Source organism: Dendrobates tinctorius, unplaced genomic scaffold (genome assembly GCF_039654945.1).
Source record: "Dendrobates tinctorius isolate UK_male_01 unplaced genomic scaffold, ASM3965494v1 ptg000018l, whole genome shotgun sequence".
Taxonomy (NCBI): domain Eukaryota; kingdom Metazoa; phylum Chordata; class Amphibia; order Anura; family Dendrobatidae; genus Dendrobates; species Dendrobates tinctorius.
In genome coordinates, this window is record NW_027361686.1 from 14,712,766 (window position 1) to 14,737,903 (window position 25,138).

Here is a 25,138-nt window from a genome sequence, read left to right on the forward strand (position 1 = left end):
TGTTCCTGATCTAAGGATCTGGGCTTTTAGTGGAGATGAATCTGTGCTGAATTTTATGTACAGACTCAGTAGTGACCAGTGCTGTGGGGTCAGAGTTATGGAATGTCCTATAAATGTCTGTTCTGTTCCAGATCTAAGGATCTGGGCTTTTAGTGGAGATGAATCTGTGCTGCATTTTATGTACAGACTCAGTAGTGACCAGTGCTGTGGGGTCAGAGTTATGGAATGTCCTATAAATGTCTGTCCTGTTCCTGATCTAGGGATCTGGGCTTTTAGTGGAGATGAAGCTGTGCTGCACTTTATGTACAGGCTCAGTAGTGACCAGTGCTGTGGAGTTATGAAATGTCCTATAAATGTCTGCTCTGTTCCTGATGTAAGGATCTGGGCTTTTAGTGGAGATGAAGCTGTGCTGCACTTTATGTACAGGCTCAGTAGTGACCAGTGCTGTGGAGTTATGAAATGTCCTATAAATGTCTGCTCTGTTCCTGATCTAAGGATCTGGGCTTTTAGTGGAGATGAATCTGTACTGCATGTTATGTACAGACTCAGTAGTGACCAGTGCGTGGGGTCAGAGTTATGGAATGTCCTATAAATGTCTGTTCTGTTCCTGATCTAAGGATCTGGGCTTTTAGTGGAGATGAATCTGTACCGCACTTTATGTACAGGCTCAGTAGTGACCAATGCTGTAGGGTCAGAGTTATGAAATGTCCTATAAATATCTGTCCTGTTCCTGATCTAAGGATCTGGGCTTTTAGTGGAGATGAATCTGTGCTGCACTTTATGTACAGGCTCAGTAGTGACCAGTGCTGTGAGGTCGGAGTTATGAAATGTCCTATAAATGTTTGTTCTGTTCCTGATCTAAGGATCTGGGCTTTTAGTGGAGATGAATCTGTGCTGCACTTTATGTACAGGCTCAGTAGTGACCAATGCTGTAGGGTCAGAGTTATGAAATGTCCTAAAAATGTCTGTCCTGTTCCTGATCTAAGGATCTGGGCTTATAGTGGAGATGAATCTGTGCTGCATTTTATGTACAGACTCAGTAGTGACCAGTGCTATGGGGTCAGAGTTATGGAATGTCCTATAAATGTCTGTCCTGTTCCTGATCTAAGGATCTGGGCTTTTAAAGTAGATGAATCTGTGCTGCACTTTATGTACAGGCTCAGTAGTGACCAGTGCTGTGGGGTCAGAGTTATGAAATGTCCTATAAATGTCTGTCCTGTTCCTGATCTAAGGATCTGGGCTTTTAGTGGAGATGAATCTGTGCTGCACTTTATGTACAGGCTCAGTAGTGACCAGTGCTGTGGAGTTATGAAATGTCCTATAAATGTCTGTTCTGTTCCTGATCTAAGGATCTGGGCTTTTAGTGGAGATGAATCTGTGCTGCACTTTATGTACAGGCTCAGTAGTGACCAATGCTGTAGGGTCAGAGTTATGAAATGTCCTAAAAATGTCTGTCCTGTTCCTGATCTAAGGATCTGGGCTTTTAGTGGAGATGAATCTGTGCTGCACTTTATGTACAGGCTCAGTAGTGACCAGTGCTGTGGAGTTATGAAATGTCCTATAAATGTCTGTTCTGTTCCTGATCTAAGGATCTGGGCTTTTAGTGGAGATGAATCTGTGCTGTACTTTATGTACAGGCTCAGTAGTGACCAGTGCTGTGGGGTCAGAGTTATGAAATGTCCTATAAATGTCTGTCCTGTTCCTGATCTAAGGATCTGGGCTTTTAGTGGAGATGAATCTGTGCTGCACTTTATGTACAGGCTCAGTAGTGACCAGTGCTGTGGGGTCAGAGTTATTAAATGTCCTATAAATGTCTGTTCTGTTCCTGATCTAAGGATCTGGGCTTTTAGTGGAGATGAATCTGTGCTGCACTTTATGTACAGGCTCAGTAGTGACCAATGCTGTAGGGTCAGAGTTATGAAATGTCCTATAAATGTCTGTCCTGTTCCTGATCTAGGGATCTGGGCTTTTAGTGGAGATGAATCTGTGCTGCACTTTATGTACAGGCTCAGTAGTGACCAGTGCTGTGGAGTTATGAAATGTCCTATAAATGTCTGCTCTGTTCCTGATCTAAGGATCTGGGCTTTTAATGGAGATGAATCTGCGCTGCATTTTATGTACAGACTCAGTAGTGACCAGTGCTGTGGGGTCAGAATTATGGAATGTCCTATAAATTTCTGTCCTGTTCCTGATCTAAGAATCTGGGCTTTTAAAGTAGATGAATCTGTGCTGCACTTTATGTACAGGTGACAGTAGTGACTAGTACTGTGGGGTTGGAGTTATGAAATGTCCTATAAATGTCTGTTCTGTTCCTGATCTAAGGATCTGGGCTTTTAGTGGAGATGAATCTGTGTTGCACTTTATGTACAGGCTCAGTAGTGACCAGTGCTGTGGAGTTATGAAATGTCCTATAAATGTCTGCTCTGTTCCTGATCTAAGGATCTGGGCTTTTAGTGGAGATGAATCTGTGCTGAATTTTATGTACAGACTCAGTAGTGACCAGTGCTGTGGGGTCAGAGTTATGGAATGTCCTATAAATGTCTGTTCTGTTCCAGATCTAAGGATCTGGGCTTTTAGTGGAGATGAATCTGTGCTGCATTTTATGTACAGACTCAGTAGTGACCAGTGCTGTGGGGTCAGAGTTATGGAATGTCCTATAAATGTCTGTCCTGTTCCTGATCTAGGGATCTGGGCTTTTAGTGGAGATGAAGCTGTGCTGCACTTTATGTACAGGCTCAGTAGTGACCAGTGCTGTGGAGTTATGAAATGTCCTATAAATGTCTGCTCTGTTCCTGATGTAAGGATCTGGGCTTTTAGTGGAGATGAAGCTGTGCTGCACTTTATGTACAGGCTCAGTAGTGACCAGTGCTGTGGAGTTATGAAATGTCCTATAAATGTCTGCTCTGTTCCTGATCTAAGGATCTGGGCTTTTAGTGGAGATGAATCTGTACTGCATGTTATGTACAGACTCAGTAGTGACCAGTGCGTGGGGTCAGAGTTATGGAATGTCCTATAAATGTCTGTTCTGTTCCTGATCTAAGGATCTGGGCTCTTAGTGGAGTTGAATCTGTGCTGCACTTTATGTACAGGCTCAGTAGTGACCAGTGCTGTGAGGTCAGAGTTATGAAATGTCCTATAAATGTCTGTCCTGTTCCTGATCTAAGGATCTGGGCTTTTCGTGGAGATGAATCTGTGCTGCACTTTATGTACAGGCTCAGTAGTGACCAGTGCTGTGGGGTCAGAGTTATGAAATGTCCTATAAATGTCTGTTCTGTTCCTGATCTAAGGATCTGGGCTTTTAGTGGAGATGAATCTGTGCTGCACTTTATGTACAGGCTCAGTAGTGACCAATGCTGTAGGGTCAGAGTTATGAAATGTCCTATAAATGTCTGTCCTGTTCCTGATCTAGGGATCTGGGCTTTTAGTGGAGATGAATCTGTGCTGCACTTTATGTACAGGCTCAGTAGTGACCAGTGCTGTGGAGTTATGAAATGTCCTATAAATATCTGCTCTGTTCCTGATCTAAGGATCTGGGCTTTTAGTGGAGATGAATCTGTGCTGCATTTTATGTACAGACTCAGTAGTGACCAGTGCTGTGGGGTCAGAGTTATGGAATGTCCTATAAATGTCTGTCCTGTTCCTGATCTAAGGATCTGGGCTTTTAAAGTAGATGAATCTGTGCTGCATTTTATGTACAGGCTCAGTAGTGACTAGTACTGTGGGGTTGGAGTTATGAAATGTCCTATAAATGTCTGTTCTGTTCCTGATCTAAGGATCTGGGCTTTTAGTGGAGATGAATCTGTGTTGCACTTTATGTACAGGCTCAGTAGTGACCAGTGCTGTGGAGTTATGAAATGTCCTATAAATGTCTGCTCTGTTCCTGATATAAGGATCTGGGCTTTTAGTGGAGATGAATCTGTGCTGCATTTTATGTACAGACTCAGTAGTGACCAGTGCGTGGGGTCAGAGTTATGGAATGTCCTATAAATGTCTGTTCTGTTCCTGATCTAAGGATCTGGGCTCTTAGTGGAGTTGAATCTGTGCTGCACTTTATGTACAGGCTCAGTAGTGACCAGTGCTGTGGGGTCAGAGTTATGAAATGTCCTATAAATGTCTGTCCTGTTCCTGATCTAAGGATCTGGGCTTTTAGTGGAGATGAATCTGTGCTGCACTTTATGTACAGGCTCAGTAGTGACCAGTGCTGTGGGGTCAGAGTTATGAAATGTCCTATAAATGTCTGTTCTGTTCCTGATCTAAGGATCTGGGCTTTTAGTGGAGATGAATCTGTGCTGCACTTTATGTACAGGCTCAGTAGTGACCAATGCTGTAGGGTCAGAGTTATGAAATGTCCTATAAATGTCTGTCCTGTTCCTGATCTAGGGATCTGGGCTTTTAGTGGAGATGAATCTGTGCTGCACTTTATGTACAGGCTCAGTAGTGACCAGTGCTGTGGAGTTATGAAATGTCCTATAAATATCTGCTCTGTTCCTGATCTAAGGATCTGGGCTTTTAGTGGAGATGAATCTGTGCTGCATTTTATGTACAGACTCAGTAGTGACCAGTGCTGTGGGGTCAGAGTTATGGAATGTCCTATAAATGTCTGTCCTGTTCCTGATCTAAGGATCTGGGCTTTTAAAGTAGATGAATCTGTGCTGCATTTTATGTACAGGCTCAGTAGTGACTAGTACTGTGGGGTTGGAGTTATGAAATGTCCTATAAATGTCTGTTCTGTTCCTGATCTAAGGATCTGGGCTTTTAGTGGAGATGAATCTGTGTTGCACTTTATGTACAGGCTCAGTAGTGACCAGTGCTGTGGAGTTATGAAATGTCCTATAAATGTCTGCTCTGTTCCTGATCTAAGGATCTGGGCTTTTAGTTGAGATGAATCTGTGCTGCATTTTATGTACAGACTCAGTAGTGACCAGTGCTGTGGGGTCAGAGTTATGGAATGTCCTATAAATGTCTGTTCTGTTCCTGATCTAAGGATCTGGGCTTTTAGTGGAGATGAATCTGTGCTGCATTTTATGTACAGACTAAGTAGTGACCAGTGCTGTGGGGTCAGAGTTATGGAATGTCCTATAAATGTCTGTTCTGTTCCTGATCTAAGGATCTGGGCTTTTAGTGGAGATGAATCTGTGCTGCACTTTATGTACAGGCTCAGTAGTGACCAGTGCTGTGGGGTCAGAGTTATGGAATGTCCTATAAATGTCTGTCCTGTTCCTGATCTAGGGATCTGGGCTTTTAGTGGAGATGAATCTGTGCTGCACTTTGTGTACAGGCTCAGTAGTGACCAGTGCTGTGGAGTTATGAAATGTCCTATAAATGTCTGCTCTGTTCCTGATGTAAGGATCTGGGCTTTTAGTGGAGATGAATCTGTGCTGCCCTTTATGTACAGGCTCAGTAGTGACCAGTGCTGTGGAGTTATGAAATGTCCTATAAATGTCTGCTCTGTTCCTGATCTAAGGATCTCGGCTTTTAGTGGAGATGAATCTGTGCTGCACTTTATGTACAGGCTCAGTAGTGACCAGTGCTGTGGAGTTATGAAATGTCCTATAAATGTCTGTTCTGTTCCTGATCTAAGGATCTGGGCTTTTAGTGGAGATGAATCTGTACTGCACTTTATGTACAGGCTCTGTAGTGACCAGTGCTATGGGGTCAGGGAAGGTGAGGAGTCGGAGTTTGAGGTTTGGCTTACCACCTCCACAGCTCTGATAAGTAGCCTCGGCGCTATGCTGCCGAGAACAATGATTTATGTTCTGCCATAACCAATCCAATCACCCTATTAATCAGCAGCATTTTGCTTGTTCGCTGGAGGATTGCCAACATTTTTATATATATGAACTCTTGTCTGTGCAGCCGGTATTTAAAAATATGCATCACACACACACACTGCCACTATGTGTCTATACCCATCTACATATACTAATAACATATATTCAAGTTAGAATAATGCAAAAAAAAAAAAAACGTATACACACATACATACTGTATATAGCACACACACACGGCACATACTTATACACATACATACATACAGTGGGGAAAAAAAGTATTTAGTCAGTCAGCAATAGTGCAAGTTCCACCACTTAAAAAGATGAGAGGCGTCTGTAATTTACATCATAGGTACACCTCAACTATGGGAGACAAACTGAGAAAAAAAAATCCAGAAAATCACATTGTCTGTTTTTTTTTCATTTTATTTGCATATTTTGGTGGAAAATAAGTATTTGGTCAGAAACAAGCAATCAAGATTTCTGGCTCTCACAGACCTGTAACTTCTTCTTTAAGAGTCTCCTCTTTCCTCCACTCATTACCTGTAGTAATGGCACCTGTTTAAACTTGTTATCAGTATAAAAAGACACCTGTGCACACCCTCAAACAGTCCTCCAAACTCCACTATGGTGAAGACCAAAGAGCTGTCAAAGGACACCAGAAACAAAATTGTAGCCCTGCACCAGGCTGGGAAGACTGAATCTGCAATAGCCAACCAGCTTGGAGTGAAGAAATCAACTGTGGGAGCAATAATTAGAAAATGGAAGACATACAAGACCACTGATAATCTCCCTCGATCTGGTGCTCCACGCAAAATCCCACCCCGTGGGGTCAGAATGATCACAAGAACGGTGAGCAAAAATCCCAGAACCACGCGGGGGGACCTAGTGAATGAACTGCAGAGAGCTGGGACCAATGTAACAAGGCCTACCATAAGTAACACACTACGCCACCATGGACTCAGATCCTGCAGTGCCAGACGTGTCCCACTGCTTAAGCCTGTACATGTCCGGTCCCGTCTGAAGTTTGCTAGAGAGCATTTGGATGATCCAGAGGAGTTTTGGGAGAATGTCCTATGGTCTGATGAAACCAAACTGGAACTGTTTGGTAGAAACACAACTTGTCGTGTTTGGAGGAAAAAGAATACTGAGTTGCATCCATCAAACACCATACCTACTGTAAAGCATGGTGGTGGAAACATCATGCTTTGGGGCTGTTTCTCTGCAAAGGGGCCAGAACGACTGATCCGGGTACTTGAAAGAATGAATGGGGCCATGTATCGTGAGATTTTGAGTGCAAACCTCCTTCCATCAGCAAGGGCATTGAAGATGAAACGTGGCTGGGTCTTTCATCATGACAATGATCCAAAGCACACCGCCAGGGCAACGAAGGAGTGGCTTCGTAAGAAGCATTTCAAGGTCCTGGAGTGGCCTAGCCAGTCTCCAGATCTCAACCCTATAGAAAACCTTTGGAGGGAGTTGAAAGTCCGTGTTGCCAAGCGAAAAGCCAAACACATCACTGCTCTTGAGGAGATCTGCATGGAGGAATGGGCCAACATACCAACAACAGTGTGTGGCAACCTTGTGAAGACTTACAGAAAACGTTTGACCTCTGTCATTGCCAACAAAGGATATATCACAAAGTATTGAGATGAAATTTTGTTTCTGACCAAATACTTATTTTCCACCATAATATGCAAATAAAATGGAAAAAAAACAGACAATGTGATTTTCTGGATTTTTTTTTCTCAGTTTGTCTCCCATAGTTGAGGTCTACCTATGATGTAAATTACAGACGCCTCTCATCTTTTTAAGTGGTGGAACTTGCACTATTGCTGACTGACTAAATACTTTTTTCCCCACTGTACATGTACATGACACACACACGTACATGGCAAACACATACATCCATGTACATGGCACACACTTATACACACACAGGTACGGACTGGGGCTGAAATTCAGCCCTGACATTTGAAATCACACAGGCCCATGCTGTCCCCGTCCCCAAGCACCAGATGGGATATATTACTACTAATATTACCCTGGATGGAGGAAAGCAAGATTTACTACAAGACCAATATTTCTAATGATACCCATGGCCTGCTGGGGTATGAGATGGAGTCAGCGACTTCGTGTTCCGTCACAGCTCTTAACAGTATGGGTGTCTTTAAACATGGATTCTGTTAACAATGTAGCAGACAAAGCAGCCCACAACCAGATAGGCTGTTATGGAATTTGCCAGAATTGCCAGATGGCCAGTCCAACCCAGTGACACACACGTACATGGCACACACTTATGCACACACATGTACATGGAACACACTTATACACACATATGCATGGCGCACACATGCTGTACAACAAATGTTCATTTAATACATGTGATTCATATAAACACAATAGATGGAGGCCTGATGCTATAGCATCGGGAGGGCGGTAATGTCACGATGGGGGCAGGCTTTGCAGCGTTGAGAATCTCTCCCCCCCATATGCTCACCCACCTATCCACTCTCTCTTTCCCCATGTGCTGACTTCTCTCGTCTGTGCTCTCTTCTTTGACCTGTCTCCCCCATGTGCTCTCCCCCCTGTCTGCTGACTCTCTCCATCCTGTGCTGTGTTCACCCCTCATGTGCTGTCCTGTTTGAGCTGCCTCCCCCCTGTGCGCTGTCTCTCTCACCCCTGTGTGCTTTCTCTCTCCCCCATCTGCTGTCTTCTAATCTCATGTCGTCTCTTCTTTGACCTGTGTACCCCATGTGCTATCCCCCTTGTCTGCTGTCTCTCTCCTTCCTGTGCTATGTTCTCCCCTCATGTGCTGTCCTGTTTGAGCTGCCTCCCCCCTGTGCTCTGTCTCTCTCACCCCTGTGTGCTTTCTCTCTCCCCCATCTGCTGTCTTCTCTCATGTCATCTCTTCTTTGACATGTCTACCCCATGTGCTCTCCCCCTTGTCTGCTGTCTCTCCCCTTCCTGTGCTGTGTTCTCCCCTCATGTGCTGTCCTGTTTGAGCTGCCTCCCCCCTGTGCTCTGTCTCTCTCACCCCTGTGTGCTTTCTCTCTCCCCCATCTGCTGTCTTCTTTCATGTCATCTCTTCTTTGACCTGTGTACCCCATGTGCTCTCCCCCTTGTCTGCTCTGAGGCTGGTACCACCAGCAGTTTCTATATTGAGACACCCATCACTTGGCTGTCCCAATATGGAGGTCGGTGAACTTCCGCCATTTAGAATTCTGGGATCTGGACACATCTGGGGACGGAACAGGATGTGAAGACATTACAAGGTAATTATATATTAGATACACATAGCTCACAGACAGCACTCACTACACACATATCAATTACACACACTGCATACACCTCAGATACACACACTGCTTCATGCTGGGGGTAATGAGATGTTCCACACTATGAGCTTCAGCTTCTCCTGCTCCCAGCAGACACCTCCCAGCCCTCTCCTCTGCTGTGACTGCTGACAAGAGCAGGAGAAGCTGACAGAAGGACAGGAGCCATCATCACCAGGAGCTACACACACAGTAGTTGCTGCACTACTTATCTCACAGCTCAGGTTCGTTGGTGCCGGGTTTCTACCTCTGCCTTTCCCTCGGAGGTTCCATGCAGGAGGACAGGCGCACTCGTCAATGAGTACGTGGCCTGTGGTGACATCACGGTCACCTGGCAGATCACATGATCATGATGCCATTACAGGTCCTCAACTAGTCTTTACATCGGAAGCTTCACTGATTATATCAGTGGAGCTTCTGCTGTAGACACTGGGGCCCCCAAGGGAGTGGGGGACTCTAGGCAGCTGCCTAGTCTGCCTTGCCCTAACGCTATCCTTGGTCAGCGGTTCTCACGGTAACCTCTGTGTGAGCCGGCCTATGAACTGCAGTAACCTTACTAGCATCACCGCTTGCAGTAAGGTTAAAGCAGTTCACAGGCTAAATAACAAAATATCAAACATACTAGAAAGGGGTGTACACAGAAATAAAGTGAACCCTTAGCAAAAGTCATTATTGGGGCACTCCTCTCCCCCACAAAAAAAATATTCAGCAGAGTATGTTTGGTCACATGGAGAGGGACATGTATTGCATTTACATATAAATGTTGCCTCAGTTGCCGCCCCTTAGTGTAATTAAGCTCTACAATACCCCTTTCATGACTGGCCCCCATAGTGTATGATGTTGCTATAGTGCCCCCAGCACAATACGATGCCCCCAAATCTTCCCCTGCACACTCAGCCCTTCCTCCCCATATTACAAGGTTCCACAGCCTTAATAAAATAAAAATAGTACTGTTCATAATATAAGTATTGTTCAAAATAGAGTTGAGCGCAGTATGTGAAATCTTTGATTGTAGTACAATTGTACATTTCTTTAGAGTCTTCTCCATTGTGCACTTTCATCTTTTCTTCCCAGATGCTGCCAATAGCTAAGCAGCTGATCGAGCAGTCTCCGTTGCTGCTAAGCTGTGATATGCAGCATTTCGGAGGGAGGCGTGAAAATGCACAACTACGGAGAAGACTCTGAAGAAATGTCCAGTTGGACTGCAAGTAGAGATTTCACATCCTCCGCTCCAAAAGCAACAAATGTGAATATCGCCACAATTGAGTGATGCAGCTCAAGATGGAAAAGGGCTGCAGAATCAAAGGAGCTCTGCCATTTTTACAAGGTATTTAACACAGTTTTTTGAGCAAATGACAGGTTTTGTTTGCGCTGTACCAGAAATGGAGACTCTAGGGACTGGAAAAACTTTTTTTTCATACAAAATGCTGGAATTTTTGAAGGGGGCATGGTCACACCCAGTCCCAGCTCCACCCATTCCAGCGGAGTTGATTAAAACTGGTGTGAAAATGTTAAGTCACAACATTTTTGCACAAATCCAACCTGCGCAAATAATTAGTAAATTTTCATAGCTTTTGCTCCACTTTTGTAGGGTAAAAGCTTTGAAGTATTGACCTCTAATGCCATAAATGCAGGAACATGAGAGAAGGAGGCCAAAGGTACCTAAACTCTTCAGAAGAGGCTGATGGTGGACATTTCTACTGCCATTAGGGGGCGCTCACTGTATATTTCTTAGAGTTTGAAAAGCCCTCTGATAACCTGTGCAGCATCCCCAACAACCTGCCATGTTATTTATCAATCTGGGTTATCAGTAATTCTGATAATCCCAATCAGTACAGGAGTAGGCAGGGATGTGCTCGGAAATCCAATTAATTCCCATGTTTTCCCCTGAAACCCATTATCCAAATAAAGGTACAAGATTAAATAAAAGTAGTAATGAGGAAACTTGTTCCTATTCATAAAACTTCTTAGAAGGTCATGAATAGCATGATATCAGTGGGATCGTCCAGCAGTGTAGTGTGTATGGGGTCTTCCCGACTCTCCCCTGAGTTGTGAGAAATAGCGTGGGAAACTAATCATACAGTCAACAGCTAAGGCCTCTTTCACACATCCGTCTTTCACCATCAGTCAAAATCCGCCGTTTTGCAAAAAAAACGGATCCAAACGGCGGATCTTGACGGATGGTCATCCGTTGGATCCGTTTTTGTACGGATCCGCCAGAATTTTAGTGTCCGCTGACATGGCAGGACGGACACTGCAACTTTTTTTTGGTTGCCGGATCCGCATTTGTACAAACCCTAAATGTCGGGTGAAAAATCTCTCTCTCTCTCCTCACCCCACGATCTCGTCCCGACCCCGGTCTCTCGCGGCTCCTCCCGCGATCTCGTCCCGACCCCGGTCTCTTCTCGCGGATCCTCCCGCGATCTCGTCCCGACCCCGGTCTCTTCTCGCGGCTCCTCCCACAATCTCGACCCGACCCTGGTCTCTTCTCGCGGCTCCTCCCGCGATCTCGTCCCGACCCCGGTCTCTTCTCGCGGCTCCTCTCGCGATCTTCCCGACCCCGGTCTCTTCTCGCGGCTCCTCCCGCAATCTCGTCCCGACCCCGGTCTCTTCTCGTGGCCCGTCCCGGTCCCGCGATCTCTTCCCAGTCCCGCGGCCCCGCTCTCTTCTCGCAGCCCACGGCGGTACTTTTTGGTTGCGATTCCTTTAACATTACTACATCGGCGGACCCCGTCAATGCAACGGTCCGGTGGCACCCGTTGGTGTCTCGACGGACACGGATCCATTCTCCGCCTTTTTGGCGGATGGCAACTGACAGCAATAACGTAAGTATGAAACAGGCCTAAGAGGGCAGACATAATACAGAACAAGATATTCCAGTCTTCCCCTGGGCCCTAGGCAGGATCAGTATCTTCTAGCAGTAATGTTACTGTGAGGACTCACATACCAAACTGCAGTCATCCCTGATTCAATTATATGATCCATTACACGATAAAACTCTAAAATGTCATACACATCATCATCCTGTTACTACTGATCTAGTCTATTGATTTGCGGCCCAAGGATAACTGGGGTCTTGCTGCTGCCTGGAAAACTTTCCTACATCAGCTATGTCCATGTCCAGCTATGTCCTATACAGAAACACAACGCTCGCTGCAGCCTCCAGCATGACGCATGGTGTGCTGTATATTTAGTCGTGTGGAGTGGGGGGAGATGTTGGATGTTTGATTGGTGTCTGGGGGTAAGAATTTTAACATGATGTCCAATGATTAAAACCTGACATGATGAATTGATGTCTATTGTGTAAGGTAGCGCTGTCATTCGGGTAGGGGATACTCACTTAGCAGCCAATAAATCACATCCGGCACAGGTTCTCCATAAAAACAATCACAGTCCATGCGGTTTATTTAGGCATCATAAACCATGACCAGCAAAATAAAGTTCATATTAACAGCATAGTGTCTATGACAAAGCTTCCCTCTGTTATCCCTGTGGTCACACAGGTTATGCCATACGCAGGCTCTCTTAGCCTCACAGTTATATCCCCTCTCTGGGTTTACCTCATGGCTGCTTCTCCATACTGCAGACATTCATTCCCTCCAGGGAACTATCAGGCACGTGCAGCCATTAAACACAGCGTTCACTTGCTGTCAGGAAGACAGCCCCATCTCTCTCAGACGGGACCTTCCAAAACGGACCAACCGGGTCCCTGCATTCACTCCATGTGACCTACCCTGGCCACCTTATATGGTCTGTAGCCACACCCACCGGGTCACATGGCTATGACCTCATCACAGGTCCTTCAACCACTCATACACACTTTACAATAGCGTTCTTTAACACACAACCTGGGTGGGTTTGTAGGTAACTAGTTCCACCCATCTCACCAGTTACCTGGAGACTTCCCAAACACATTGAAACAGCACCTCAGCAGTATCACTGCTGATCAGCACATAAGCAAGCCTCCATCCCAAGGCCACCCACCTTGAGATACATAACGATCCTTTAGCACTCTGCTCCTGTTACCACTCCGGACAAGGCTATCCGTTCGTCCTGGGACACCCACACAGTGCCCCCTAGCGGACACAGTGGTCACTACACCACAATTGGGATAAAGCATCAATTGTATAAAAATGGGAAATGTCTTTATATTTTACAGCCCATTTATTAGTACCTCTAAAATCAAGATGTTTTTATTTTTTGTTTTGCACATGCGGCATTGTGGCTGATGGCTTATCAGTCACAATGAACAATATTTTACGTGTTCAGATGCTTATGATGATTCCCGACTTCATGACAGTTTTCTTATTAATTAATGCATAACTTGATAAATTAGATTAACTAAAAGAAAAAGTTAATTATTGGAAATATGGTGAAAATATTATCCTGTAGCCGCCAATAAATCTATTTTAATATAAATATACTGTACAGAATTTGAAAACAGCAATTTACATAAGTCCTTACATGTTGTTAGTAAGAATCGTATATTTCAGACTTGCAGGTTAAACTTATTTCCCAAAGTACACGTTCTCATCATAGTTCCAGACATCTTGGCATTGGATAATATTTATTTACTCATTTATATAGCGCCATTATTTTCAACTGCGCTTTACAGATATTATCTTTATCAAAATTAGGACTCCCAATCTAAATATTTACTACTGCACTCTCTAATACTGAAATAGCAACATCAAGAAGGCAAAGTGGGGGAGTTAGGACTCATACCCATCAGCGTAAATAATATTGATCCTCTATTGTTCCTGAAATGTCGGAATTGTGTGGCATGCGATTTTTATGCAAGTACAATGCGATCTTTCTTACCTAGCATCTGCCTGACAACTGAATGACATGCGCATGCGATCCGAATGCACTGTGATTTTAACATGAACTTTTACATAGAGGAATTCTCTGTCATTTAAATATGGTTTTCAAAGTAAATATTCTTCAATATGTAGATAGATAGGTGATAGAAATATGTGAGTGACATATATAATTAGTACATTGCGTGGGTAGCTTACTGCAAATGTATTAAATTAATTAATTAATAAATTATAGAAAAAAATAGCGTGGGTTCGCATGAAATTTTAATAACCAACATAAGGAAAGCAGACAGCTGGAGTCAGATGTTTGTAGCCTGGGAAGGTGGTAATAAACATGAATCTTTCCATGCTATTAATATCAGCTCACTGCTGTGCACTTGACCTTTACTGGTTATTAAAATGGGGACACCCCCCAAAAAAAAGACGTGGGGCCCCCCATAAAATTAATAACCAGCAAAGGCTTGACAGACAGCTGCAGGCTGATATTAATAGCATAGGAAGGGGCAATGGATATTGGCCCCCTCCCAGACTAAAAACATCAGCTCTCAGCTGTTCCAGAAATGGCGCATCCATAAGATGCGCCAATTCTGGCACTGAGCCTCTGCTCTTTCTTCTTGCCCTGGTGCGGTGGTAAGTAGGGTAATACAATTGGATTTGATGTCAGTTTTGTATTGTCAGATGACCTAAAAAAAATAATAAACAACCATATTCATCATGAGCCCAATGAGATGATAATGCTCTTTCTGCAAGACGAGTGTAGCTCTGCTACATCTAGATGCCAGACTGAACATTGGCATGATGTGAACGTTCAGCCTGGCAGCCAGCAGAGACACTGAGCTGCATGTCATAGCGCGGCATCAGCGTCTCGCAGTGACGTGAATAAGGTGAGTGAAGTCCTTAGCCAATAAACTCCATTCACCTCACTAACATCACCGTTGGGGTGTAAGTTCTCACACTAGCTATAAGAGATATATTCTGCAATTTATTTGCTTATTTATTTTTAATTTATTTTATTTTCCCACAGTCCTCCTCTGAGCTGAGAAAAAAAATCGCAGATGAGCAGGAACTCATAGAATAATATTAGTCAGAGAGCAATCCGATTTTTTTTTTTTGCGGATTGCATTTATCCGTTTTTTCTTACAAAAGAGTATGAACCCTTATGCAAATCACAGGATGATAGATGTGTTACTGATTTAGAAATGATAAAAAAATGGAAACAACATTTTGAAAACCTCTGGAGTTCTTTTAGTTTATTTGGAATGAAGACTAGAGGGGTCCAAATGCAGTACATTTTGCCTCCACTTGCCATAATCCTGGAAGTAGGAGTTTCCTTGTGAAGTCCTCTTCAAGGCGTTGTCCGTATGGTCTCATCAGATTCAAGAAATTATGCGTGATCACTGGTCATGCATTCTATACTCCAAGTGAAATTAGATGTCACAAGCCAAGCCTAAAGGTACTGTCACACTTAGCGATGTACAGTCATATGTTAAAGTTTGGGCACCCCTATTAATGTTAACCTTTTTTCTTTATAACAATTTTGGTTTTTGCAACAGCTATTTCAGTTTCATATATCTAATAACTGATGGACTCAGTTATATTTCTGGTTTAAAATGAGGTTTATTGTACTAACAGAAAATGTGCAATCTGCATTTAAAGAAAATTTGACCGGTGCAAAAGTATGGGCACCCTTATCATTTTCTTGATTTGAACACTCCTAACTACTTTTTACTGACTTCCAGATGCACTAAATTGGTTTTGTAACCTCATTGAGCTTTGAACTTCATAGCCAGGTGTATCAAATCATGAGAAAAGGTATTTAAGGTGGCCACTTGCAAGTAGTTCTCCTATTTGATTCTCCTATGAAGAGTGGCATCATGGGCTCCTCAAAACAACTCTCAAATGATCTGAAAACAAAGATTATTCAACATAGCTTTTCAGGGGAAGGATACAAAAAGATGTGTCAGAGATTTAACCTGTCAGTTTCCACTGTGAGGAACATAGTAAGGAAATGGAAGAACACAGGTACAGTTCTTGTTAAGCCCAGAAGTGGCAGGCCAAGAAAAATATCAGAAAGGCAGAGAAGAAGAATGGTGAGAACAGTCAAGGACAATCCACAGACCACCTCCAAAGACCTGCAGCATCATCTTGCTGCAGATGGTGTCACTGTGCATCGGTCAACAATACAGCGCACTTTGCACAAGGAGAAGCTGTATGGGAGAGTGATGCGAAAGAAGCCGTTTCTGCAAGCACGCCACAAACAGAGTCGCCTGAGGTATGTAAAAGCACATTTGGACAAGCCAGTTACATTTTGGAAGAAGGTCCTGTGGACTGATGAAACAAAGATTGAGTTGTTTGGTCATACAAAAAGGCGTAATGCATGGAGGCTAAAAACACAGCATTCCAAGAAAAACACTTGCTACCCACAGTAAAATTTGGTGGAGGTTCCATCATGCTTTGGGGCTGTGTGGCCAATGCTGGCACCGGGAATCTTGTTAAAGTTGAGGGTCGCATGGATTCAACTCAGTATCAGCAGATTCTTGACAATAATGTGCAAGAATCAGTGACGAAGTTGAAGTTACGCAGGGGATGGATATTTCAGCAAGACAATGATCCAAAACACCGCTCCAAATCTACTCAGGCATTCATGCAGAGGAACAATTACAATGTTCTGGAATGGCCATCCCAGTCCCCAGACCTGAATATCATTGAACATCTGTGGGATGATTTGAAGCGGGCAGTCCATGCTCGGCGACCATCAAACTTAACTGAACTGGAATTGTTTTGTAAACAGGAATGGTCACAAATACCTTCATCCAGGATCCAGGAACTCATTAACCCCTTCATGACCAAGCCTATTTTGACCTTAATGACCAAGCCATTTTTTGCAATTCTGACCAGTGTCCCTTTATGAGGTAATAACTCAGGAACGCTTCAACGGATCCTAGCGATTCTGAGACTGTTTTTTCCTGACATATTGGGCTTCATGTTAGTGGTAAATTTAGGTCGATAATTTATGCGTTTATTTGTGAAAAAATCAGAAATTTGGCGAAAATTTTGCAATTTTCAAATTTTGAATTTTTTTTCTGTTAAACCAGAGAGTTATGTGACACAAAATAGTTACTAAATAACATTTCCCACATGTCTACTTTACATCAGCACAATTTTGGAAACAAAATATTTTTTTATTAGGAAGTTATAAGGGTTAAAAGTTGACCAGCGATTTCTCATTTTTACAATAAAATTTACAAAACCATTTTTTTTAGGGACCACCTCACATTTGAAGTCACTTTGAGGGGTCTATATGGCAGAAAATACCCAAAAGTGACACCATTCTAAAAACTGCACCCCTAAAGCTACTCAAAACTACATTCAAGAAGATTATTAACCCTTCAGGTGCTTCACAGGAACTAAAGCAACGTGGAAAGAAAAAATGGACATTTTAATTTTTCCAACAAAAATTTTCTTTTAGCATCAATTTTTTCATTTTCACATGGGCAACAGGATAAAATGGATCCTAAAAATTGTTGGGCAATTTCTCCTGAGTACACCGATACCTCATATGTGGTCATAAACCACTGTTTGGGCGCACGGCAGGGCTCAGAAGGGAAGGAGCACCATTTGACTTTTTGAATGGAAAATATGCTGGAATATTTAGCGGTTGCCATGTCGCGTATGGAGAGCCCCTGTGTGCCTAAACATTGGAGCTCCCCCACAAGTGACCCCATTTTGGAAACTAGACCCCACAAGGAACTTATCTAGATGCATAGTGATCACTTTGAACCCCCAGGTACTTCACAAATTGATCTGTAAAAAAAAAAAAAGTACTTTTTTTTCACAAAAATTTTCTTTTAGCCTCAGTTTTTTCATTTTCACATGGATCCTAAAATTTGTTAAAAAATTTCTCCTGAGTACACCGATACCTCATATGTGGTCATAAACCACTGTTTGAGCGCACGGCAGGGTCCGGAAGGGAAGGAGCACCATTTGACTTTTTGAATGGAAAATTAGCTCCAATCGTTATCGGACACCATGTCGCGTTTGGAGAGCCCCTGTGCACCTAAACATTGGAGCTCCCCCACAAGTGACCCCATTTTGGAAACTAGACCCCCTAAGGAACTTATCTAGATGTGTAGTGAGCACTTTGAACCCCCAAGTGCTTCACAAAAGTTTATAACACAGAGCAGTGAAAATAAAAAATATTTTTTTTTCCTCAAAAAATTATTTTTTAGTGCGCAATTTTTTATTTTCACAAGGGTACGAGGATAAATTAGACCCCAAAAGTTGTCCAGTTTGTCCTGAGTATGCTGGTACCCCATATGTGGGGGGGAACCACTGTTTGGGCACACGGCAAGGCTCAGAAGGGAAGGAGCGCCATTTGACTTTTTGAAATGCAAATTACTTCTAATCGTTAGCGGACACCATATCGTGTTTGGAGAGCCTCTGTGTGCCTAAACATTGGAGCTCCCCCACAAATGACCCCAGTTTGCAAACTAGACCCCCTAAGGAACTTATCTAGATGCATAGTGAGCACTTTGAACCCCCAAGTGCTTCACAAAAGTTTATATCACAGAGCAGTGAAAATAAAAAATATTTTTTTTTCCTCAAAAAATTATTTTTTAGTGCGCAATTTTTTATTTTCACAAGGGTACAAGGATAAATTAGACCCCAAAAGTTGTTGTCCAGTTTGTCCTGAGTACGCTGGTACCCCATATGTGGGGGGGAACCACTGTTTGGGCACATGTCGGGGCTCGGAAGAGAAGTAGTGACATTTTGAGATGATGACTTTGATGGAATGGTCTGCGGGCATCATGTTACATTTGCAGAGCCCCTGATGTACCTAAACAGTGGAAACCCCCCACAAGTGACCCCATTTTGGAGACTAGACACCCCAAGGAACTTATCTAGATGTGTGGTGAGCACCTTGAACCCCCAAGCGCGTCACAGAAGTTTATAACGCAGAGCCGTGAAAATAAAAAATATTTTTTTCCAAAAAAAAAATGATTTTTAGCCAGCAATTTTTTTTTTCACAAGGGTAGCAGGATAAATTGGACCCCAAAAGTTGTCCAGTTTGTCCTGAGTACACTGGTACCCCATATGTGGGTGGGGACCACTGTTTGGGTACACATAAGGGCTCGGAATGGAAGTAATGACGTTTTGAAATGCAGACTTTGATGGATTGGTCTGCGGTCGTCGTTACGTTTGCAGAGCCCCTGATGTGCCTAAACAATAGAAACCCCCCACAAGTGACCCCATTTTGGAAACTAGACCTCCCAAGGAACTTATCTAGATGCCTGGTGAGCACTTTGAACCCCCAAGGGCTTCACAGAAGTTTATAACGCAGAGACGTGAAAATAAAAAAAAAAATTTCCACAAAAATAATTATTTAGCCCCTAATTTTTTATTTTCCCAAGGGTACCAGGAGAAATTAGACCCCCAAAGTTGTTGTGCAATTTTTCCTGAGTACGCTGATACCCCATATGTTGGGGTAAACCACTGTTTGGGCACACGTCGGGGCTTGGAAGGGAGGGAGCACCGTTTAACTTTTTGAACACAAAATTAGCTGGAATCAATGGTTGCACCATGTCGCGTTTGGATACCCCCTGATGTGCCTAAACAGTGGAAACCCCACAATTCTAACTTCAACCCTAACCCCAACACAGCCCTAACCCCAACACATCCCTAATCCCAACCCTAACCCCAACACACCCCTAACCCTAATCCCAACCCTAACCATAACCCTAATTCCAACCATAACCCTAATTCCAACCATAACCCTAATTCTAACCCTCTTTCCAACCCTAACCCTCTTTCCAACCCTAACCCTCTTTCCAACCCTGACCCTAACCCTCTTTCCAACCCTAACCCTCTTTCCAACCCTAACCCTAACCCTCCTTCCAACCCTAACCCTCTTTCCAACCCTAACCCTAATGGAAAAATAAAAATAATTTATTTTATTAGTTGATCTTGCCTATGGGGGTGATAAACGGGGGGTTTATTTACATTTCATTCTATTTTGATCACTGTGAAAGTGATCAAAATGAATGAATGGAAATTGGAGCCGGCGGGCGCACTGCGCATGCGCCCGCCATTTTCCAATATGGCGGCGCCCATGGTCCGGGACACCGGGAGCCATAACGGCACTCGGTGAGTACCGGGACGTGGGAGGGGGGGCAATCGGAAGCCGGGGGAGTGGATGGAAGGCAGGGGGGGAGATGATGACAGCGGCGGCACATCGCCGCTGTCATTCAGTGGCGGGGGGCAGATCGCCCCCGTTAACGGGTGGGGGGGTCGGATCGCTGTCACCAGCCATGTCCGATGCTACAGCAGCGTCGGACATGGCTGGATTGTAATATTTCATCAATTTTCATTGATGAAATATTACTATCGCTCTGATTGGCTGTTTCACTTTTAACAGCCAATCAGAGCGATCGTAGTCACGTGGGGGCGAAGCCACGCCCCCTATGCTGAAGAACAAAGCCCCCTGTATCTACGGGTCGGGTGACCTTTCAGTGACCTAGATCACCCGACCCGCAGGGGGGCTTTAAAGTCATGACGCCACATAGGCGTCACTGGTCAGATTTGTACCAGGTTTCATGACGCCTATGTGGCGTCATTGGTCGTGAAGGGGTTAATAGCTACAGGAAGCCACTAGAGGCTGTTATTTTTGCAAAAGGAGGATCTACGAAATATTAATGTCACTTTTATGTTGAGGTGCCCATACTTTTGCACCGGCCAAATTTTGTTTAAATGCAGATTGCACATTTTCTGTTAGTACAATAAACCTCATTTGAATCCAGAAATATAACTGAGTCCATCAGTTCTTAGATATATGAAACTGAAATAGCTGTTGCAAAAACCAAAATTGTTATAAAGAAAAAAGGTTAACATTAATAGGGGTGCCCAAACTTTAACATATGACTGTACCAGCGATCCCGACCAGCGATATGACGCGGTCAGGATCGCTGGTACATCTCTAAGTGGTCGCTAGTGAGCTGCCACACAGGCAGATCTCACCAGCGACATCGCTGGGGTCGGCGGTCGCTACTTACCTGTCACACTAGGTGATCCTGCGTCCTCCCGCCCGGCTCCACGCTTGTCGCTCGTCTCTCCACAGGAAGCGCCGCAGGATGCTGACAATGAGACGCAGTCCTGGACGTTCTCGCGCGATCAGTGATAACCAGCGGGGGAGCGGATCATAGGTAAGTATCAGACATAGCAATATTGCTAGCAATATCGCTATAACGTCACAAGTTATAGTGATATTGCTAGCGATATCGCTTAGTGTGACAGGCCCTTAAGGCATCAGAAGACATTAGCGCAACATTAGACCATGAGTCAGATATCTATGTACAGGTGCTCCATTGTCCTCATCCCACCGCTCTCAAAACCTATCATTGTGCAAATCAAAACTGCAGTGGAGGCTAGAATGGAGGTCTTATCATCTTCTGTGATGTGTCACGGTTTTGTTTTGGATGCAGTGATGGCCGGAGATTGATCTGGAGACTGTTGGCACCGTAGCGGAGAATCCTTCATAAGGAAACATTAAATGTGTCCTAGGAGCTATTTTTCAACATAACTTCACTACGTTACTTGTTGCTCCTGCTGCTGTGGGCAGCCTGTGTGGCTTAATTGTACTACCTTGTCCTGCAGCGTCTCCAGACTTGTCTCCCATGAAGCACATCTGGGTCATATCAATCCTGTGATTCCTGCAACTGTGTTGTAATTTCAGTTTTGAGTATTATTATTATTTTATTGCAAATATCTAAATACTGAATTTATTAATTACATGTATTCCAATAATATTTTCATTTTAGCTCTTGGGAAGCCAATTTTAAAAAATGGACTTCATGGAGCATCGTGTGAGGCCAGTGGCTCTACACTAACTTGGTACCTAAATGGTGTAGAGCAAGAGGTAGGGCTTGGTAGAGAGCCCCCGTTTATGCTACCAGTAACCCCTGGAAGTACAAGCAGCCTGTCCCTTGCAGAGATTATTGGAGAAAACTGTAATGGTACAAAAGGCAAAGATGAAGAGTTGCTGAGCATTCATTGTAAGTACTGTGGTGTACCTGAGAAGTGACCTCAGCTTGCCTAGGCAGGTACAGTAGCTGGTACAGGAATATTTTTAACATTTGCATTTAAGATAAAATCTTACCTGTTACAATGATATATAAAGAGTAATGTATAAGCAGTAACCAATGCAAGGGGAATCCATCCTACGGTACTTACTGAGGCTTAGAACGTGTCTTATGGTTGGGGCTGTAGTGGACTTGATTTTCGGTCTTTGGGCTTTGGATTTATCATCTATTCTGTAGACTTTGTGTAAACATTAGATTTCACAAAAGACAAGAGTTGATGGATGGATAAAACCTCAATTTCAGAAACCTACCTAGTATTTCACAAAAGTGATGCTCGACCTCACTGAAATGGGAATCGTTTATTAGTAAATATTTTTTAGGTTAGACAAAGAGTTATTCTAGAAGTAGACACTTAGATCCTTGCAGTGTATAAAGGAAACACACATGCTTGGCCAAAAAAAATCTCTATAGTGCATAATTATAATCTGTGATAAATAAGGTGCAATTTTCTACCACTCAGTCCCACCAGACTCTCCAGTTAGTACACCCCATGTCTCTGGATTATCCCTCCTACTTCTACTAGTGATCCAGAATCAGCCTCCATCTGGCTTCCCCCTTCGAGATCAAGATGGACGATTCTTCAGCAATTCTTCTCGCTTTCTCCTGTTGGACACTCGTAGTATAGATGGCAATGGTAGCCTGAGGGTAAAAGTTAACACCAAGCAAAGTGAAGTCAGTCATACGTCTGTTACACCAGCAGGTGCGTTATCTGACCCTGTAGCAGTACATCTATGATACTAGTGTGAGTGAGGAATGATCCAACTCTTTCTCCAAATCACAGACCTCCTGTCTGTCAGGGTGGAGCTCCCACTGGTGCTTCTGATTGGGGCAGGATCTGCACTGATTGTTGGGATTCTTCTGGTTAACATCCTCGTTTGTTGCCTTGTGCTGAAAAAGAAAAGAATCCGATGTGAGTTGTGAAAAGAAATCGTCCTAGTAGGATAAGGAAAGGTTCTAGGGAGGTGGGAGGTGGGTTGGGATACAAATGCACCTCTTACAAAATTTACCATTAATCTTTCTTTTTTAGATCATATGGGAAACCAACTTACACTAAGGTGAGAAACGAGCTGATCATGTCTAGCTACACTTACCTTATGCCAGGCCTGTAATGTCTATTACTTAAAGAGGTTGTTCAGCAAAGTAAAATGATTTTTGAAAGGGGTTTAAAGTAAAAAAACAAAAACATATTTTGCAGATTTTAAGATGCAACGGATTATAAGACGTAGTTTTGGGAGAGGAAAATAGGAAAACTCTTTCATACCAAGTGTGAATGATCTCTCACCAAGCGAAATGGTCGCCCGAGTAAATAATAGCATTGGGACTCCAAGGCCCACTTAATGGCAAGGCACTTCTTCTCCACTATGCTATAATTTTTCTCAGCTGGGGTGCGTTTCCTACTTAGGTAGGTGACTTGGTGTTCCTTCCCGTTCACCTTCTGCGACAAGACCGCTCCTAGGCTCACGTTAGATGATGTACTATGAAGTGTTTCTGGAAGTTGGGGCTAATGAGGACTGGCTTTCCGCACAGCGCCACCTTCATGGATTGGTACGCTTCCTCCACCTCGGGGTTCCACCGAACCATGACCGATTTCTTTCTCTTGAAGTGATTGGTTAGGGGTGTTGTTCTCACTGAAATATTAAGTATAAACCTGCGGTAATACCCCACGGTGCCTAGAAAAGCTCTCACCTGTTTGGTGGTAACAGGTCGGGGCCAGTTCTGAATGGCCTCGATTTTATTTATTTGGGGTTTGATAACCCCATGGCCGATCACGTATCCTAAGGACCGGGCTTCCTCGAACCCTACTGCACATTTCTTGGGATTCGCCATCAAGCCTGCGGTTCTGAGCAAATTTACTACCGCTTGCACCTGGGACAAGTGGGTGTGCCAGTCAGTACTAAAGATGATGATGTCATCCAAGTACGCTGATGCATACTTCCGATGGAGTTCCAACACTATGTCCATCAGTCTCTGGAACTTGGCTGGGGCCCCTTGTAGTCCGAAGGGCAGGACGACATAGTGGTACAAGCCCTCGGGTGTTATAAATGCGGTCTTTTGTTTTGCTGACTCCGTAAGAGGCACCTGCCAATAACCCTTGGTCAGCTTGTGCTTGGTAAAGTACTGGGTCTGACCCAGTTGATCGATCAGCTCATCCACCCGGGGCATTGGGTACAGGTCGAACTTCGACACCTCTTTTAATTTACGGAAATCATTACAGAATTGTAATGATCTGTCCGGCTTCGGGATTAGCACAATTGGGCTAGCCCACTCACTCTGGGATTCCTCGATTACTCCCAGTTGGAGCATTTGTTTTACCTCACTTGCGTTGGCTTGTCTCCGGGCCTTGGGCACACGGTACGGTTTCATTCATACTCTTACGTGTGGCTCGGTGATAATGTTATGCTGGATGACAGATGTACGATCGGGTAATCCTGAGAATACATCCATATTCTCCTGTACCAATTTCCGCACCTCTCGCAGTGGCTGTTTCGAGAGGGTGTCTTCTATCTGTACCTCTCCCTCGGCCTCCGTCTGGACCAACATCGGAGGGTCCCCAGATGACATGTAAGCATACAGTCCTTCCACGATTTCAACAAATTAACGTGATACAACTGTTCGGGTTTCCTTTTCCTGGGCTGGTAAACTCGGTAGTTTACTTCCCCCACTCATTCCCAAACTTCATACGTCCCTTGCCACTTGGCCATAGGCTTGCTTTTGGTGGTGGGCATCAAAACCAACACCCTATCTCCTGCTTTAAAGGAGTGGTCCGTGGCCTTTTTGTTATATACTGATTATTCACCAAATGCTCTTTTACAATAAGCATGACCGCTGCCATTCGGTCCTGCATATTGGCCACGTGGTCAATGACACTTTTATATGGCGTACGTTCCTGCTCCCCCGTCTCTTCGGCTACATCCAGCAGACCCCTAGGATGCCTGCCATACAGTAGCTCAAAGGGTCTAAATCCCGTGGAAGCCTGCGGTAACTCAAGAATGATGAACATCAAGTAGGACAACAACATGTCCCAATCCCTTCCATCCTTGGAGACTACCTTCTTCAACATGGATTTGAGGGTTTTG

At 44.0% G+C, this 25,138-nt stretch overlaps 1 protein-coding gene across 4 annotated transcripts in view; it reads left to right on the forward strand.

Moving 5' to 3' along the window:
* The window catches only part of TMEM25 (transmembrane protein 25), a 70,132-nt gene that overhangs the window by 23,078 nt on the left and 21,916 nt on the right, over positions 1–25,138 (forward strand). For 2 of the 4 annotated variants that reach the window (XM_073566493.1, XM_073566492.1), the window contains 4 exons: positions 21,741–21,974; positions 22,522–22,761; positions 22,843–22,971; positions 23,089–23,116. In XM_073566493.1, the coding sequence (XP_073422594.1) occupies positions 21,741–21,974; positions 22,522–22,761; positions 22,843–22,971; positions 23,089–23,116 (631 nt within the window). Of the gene's footprint in view, positions 1–10,184; positions 10,434–21,740; positions 21,975–22,521; positions 22,762–22,842; positions 22,972–23,088; positions 23,117–25,138 lie in introns of those variants that run through there. The other 2 variants (XM_073566491.1, XM_073566494.1) reach the window with 2 other exon arrangements.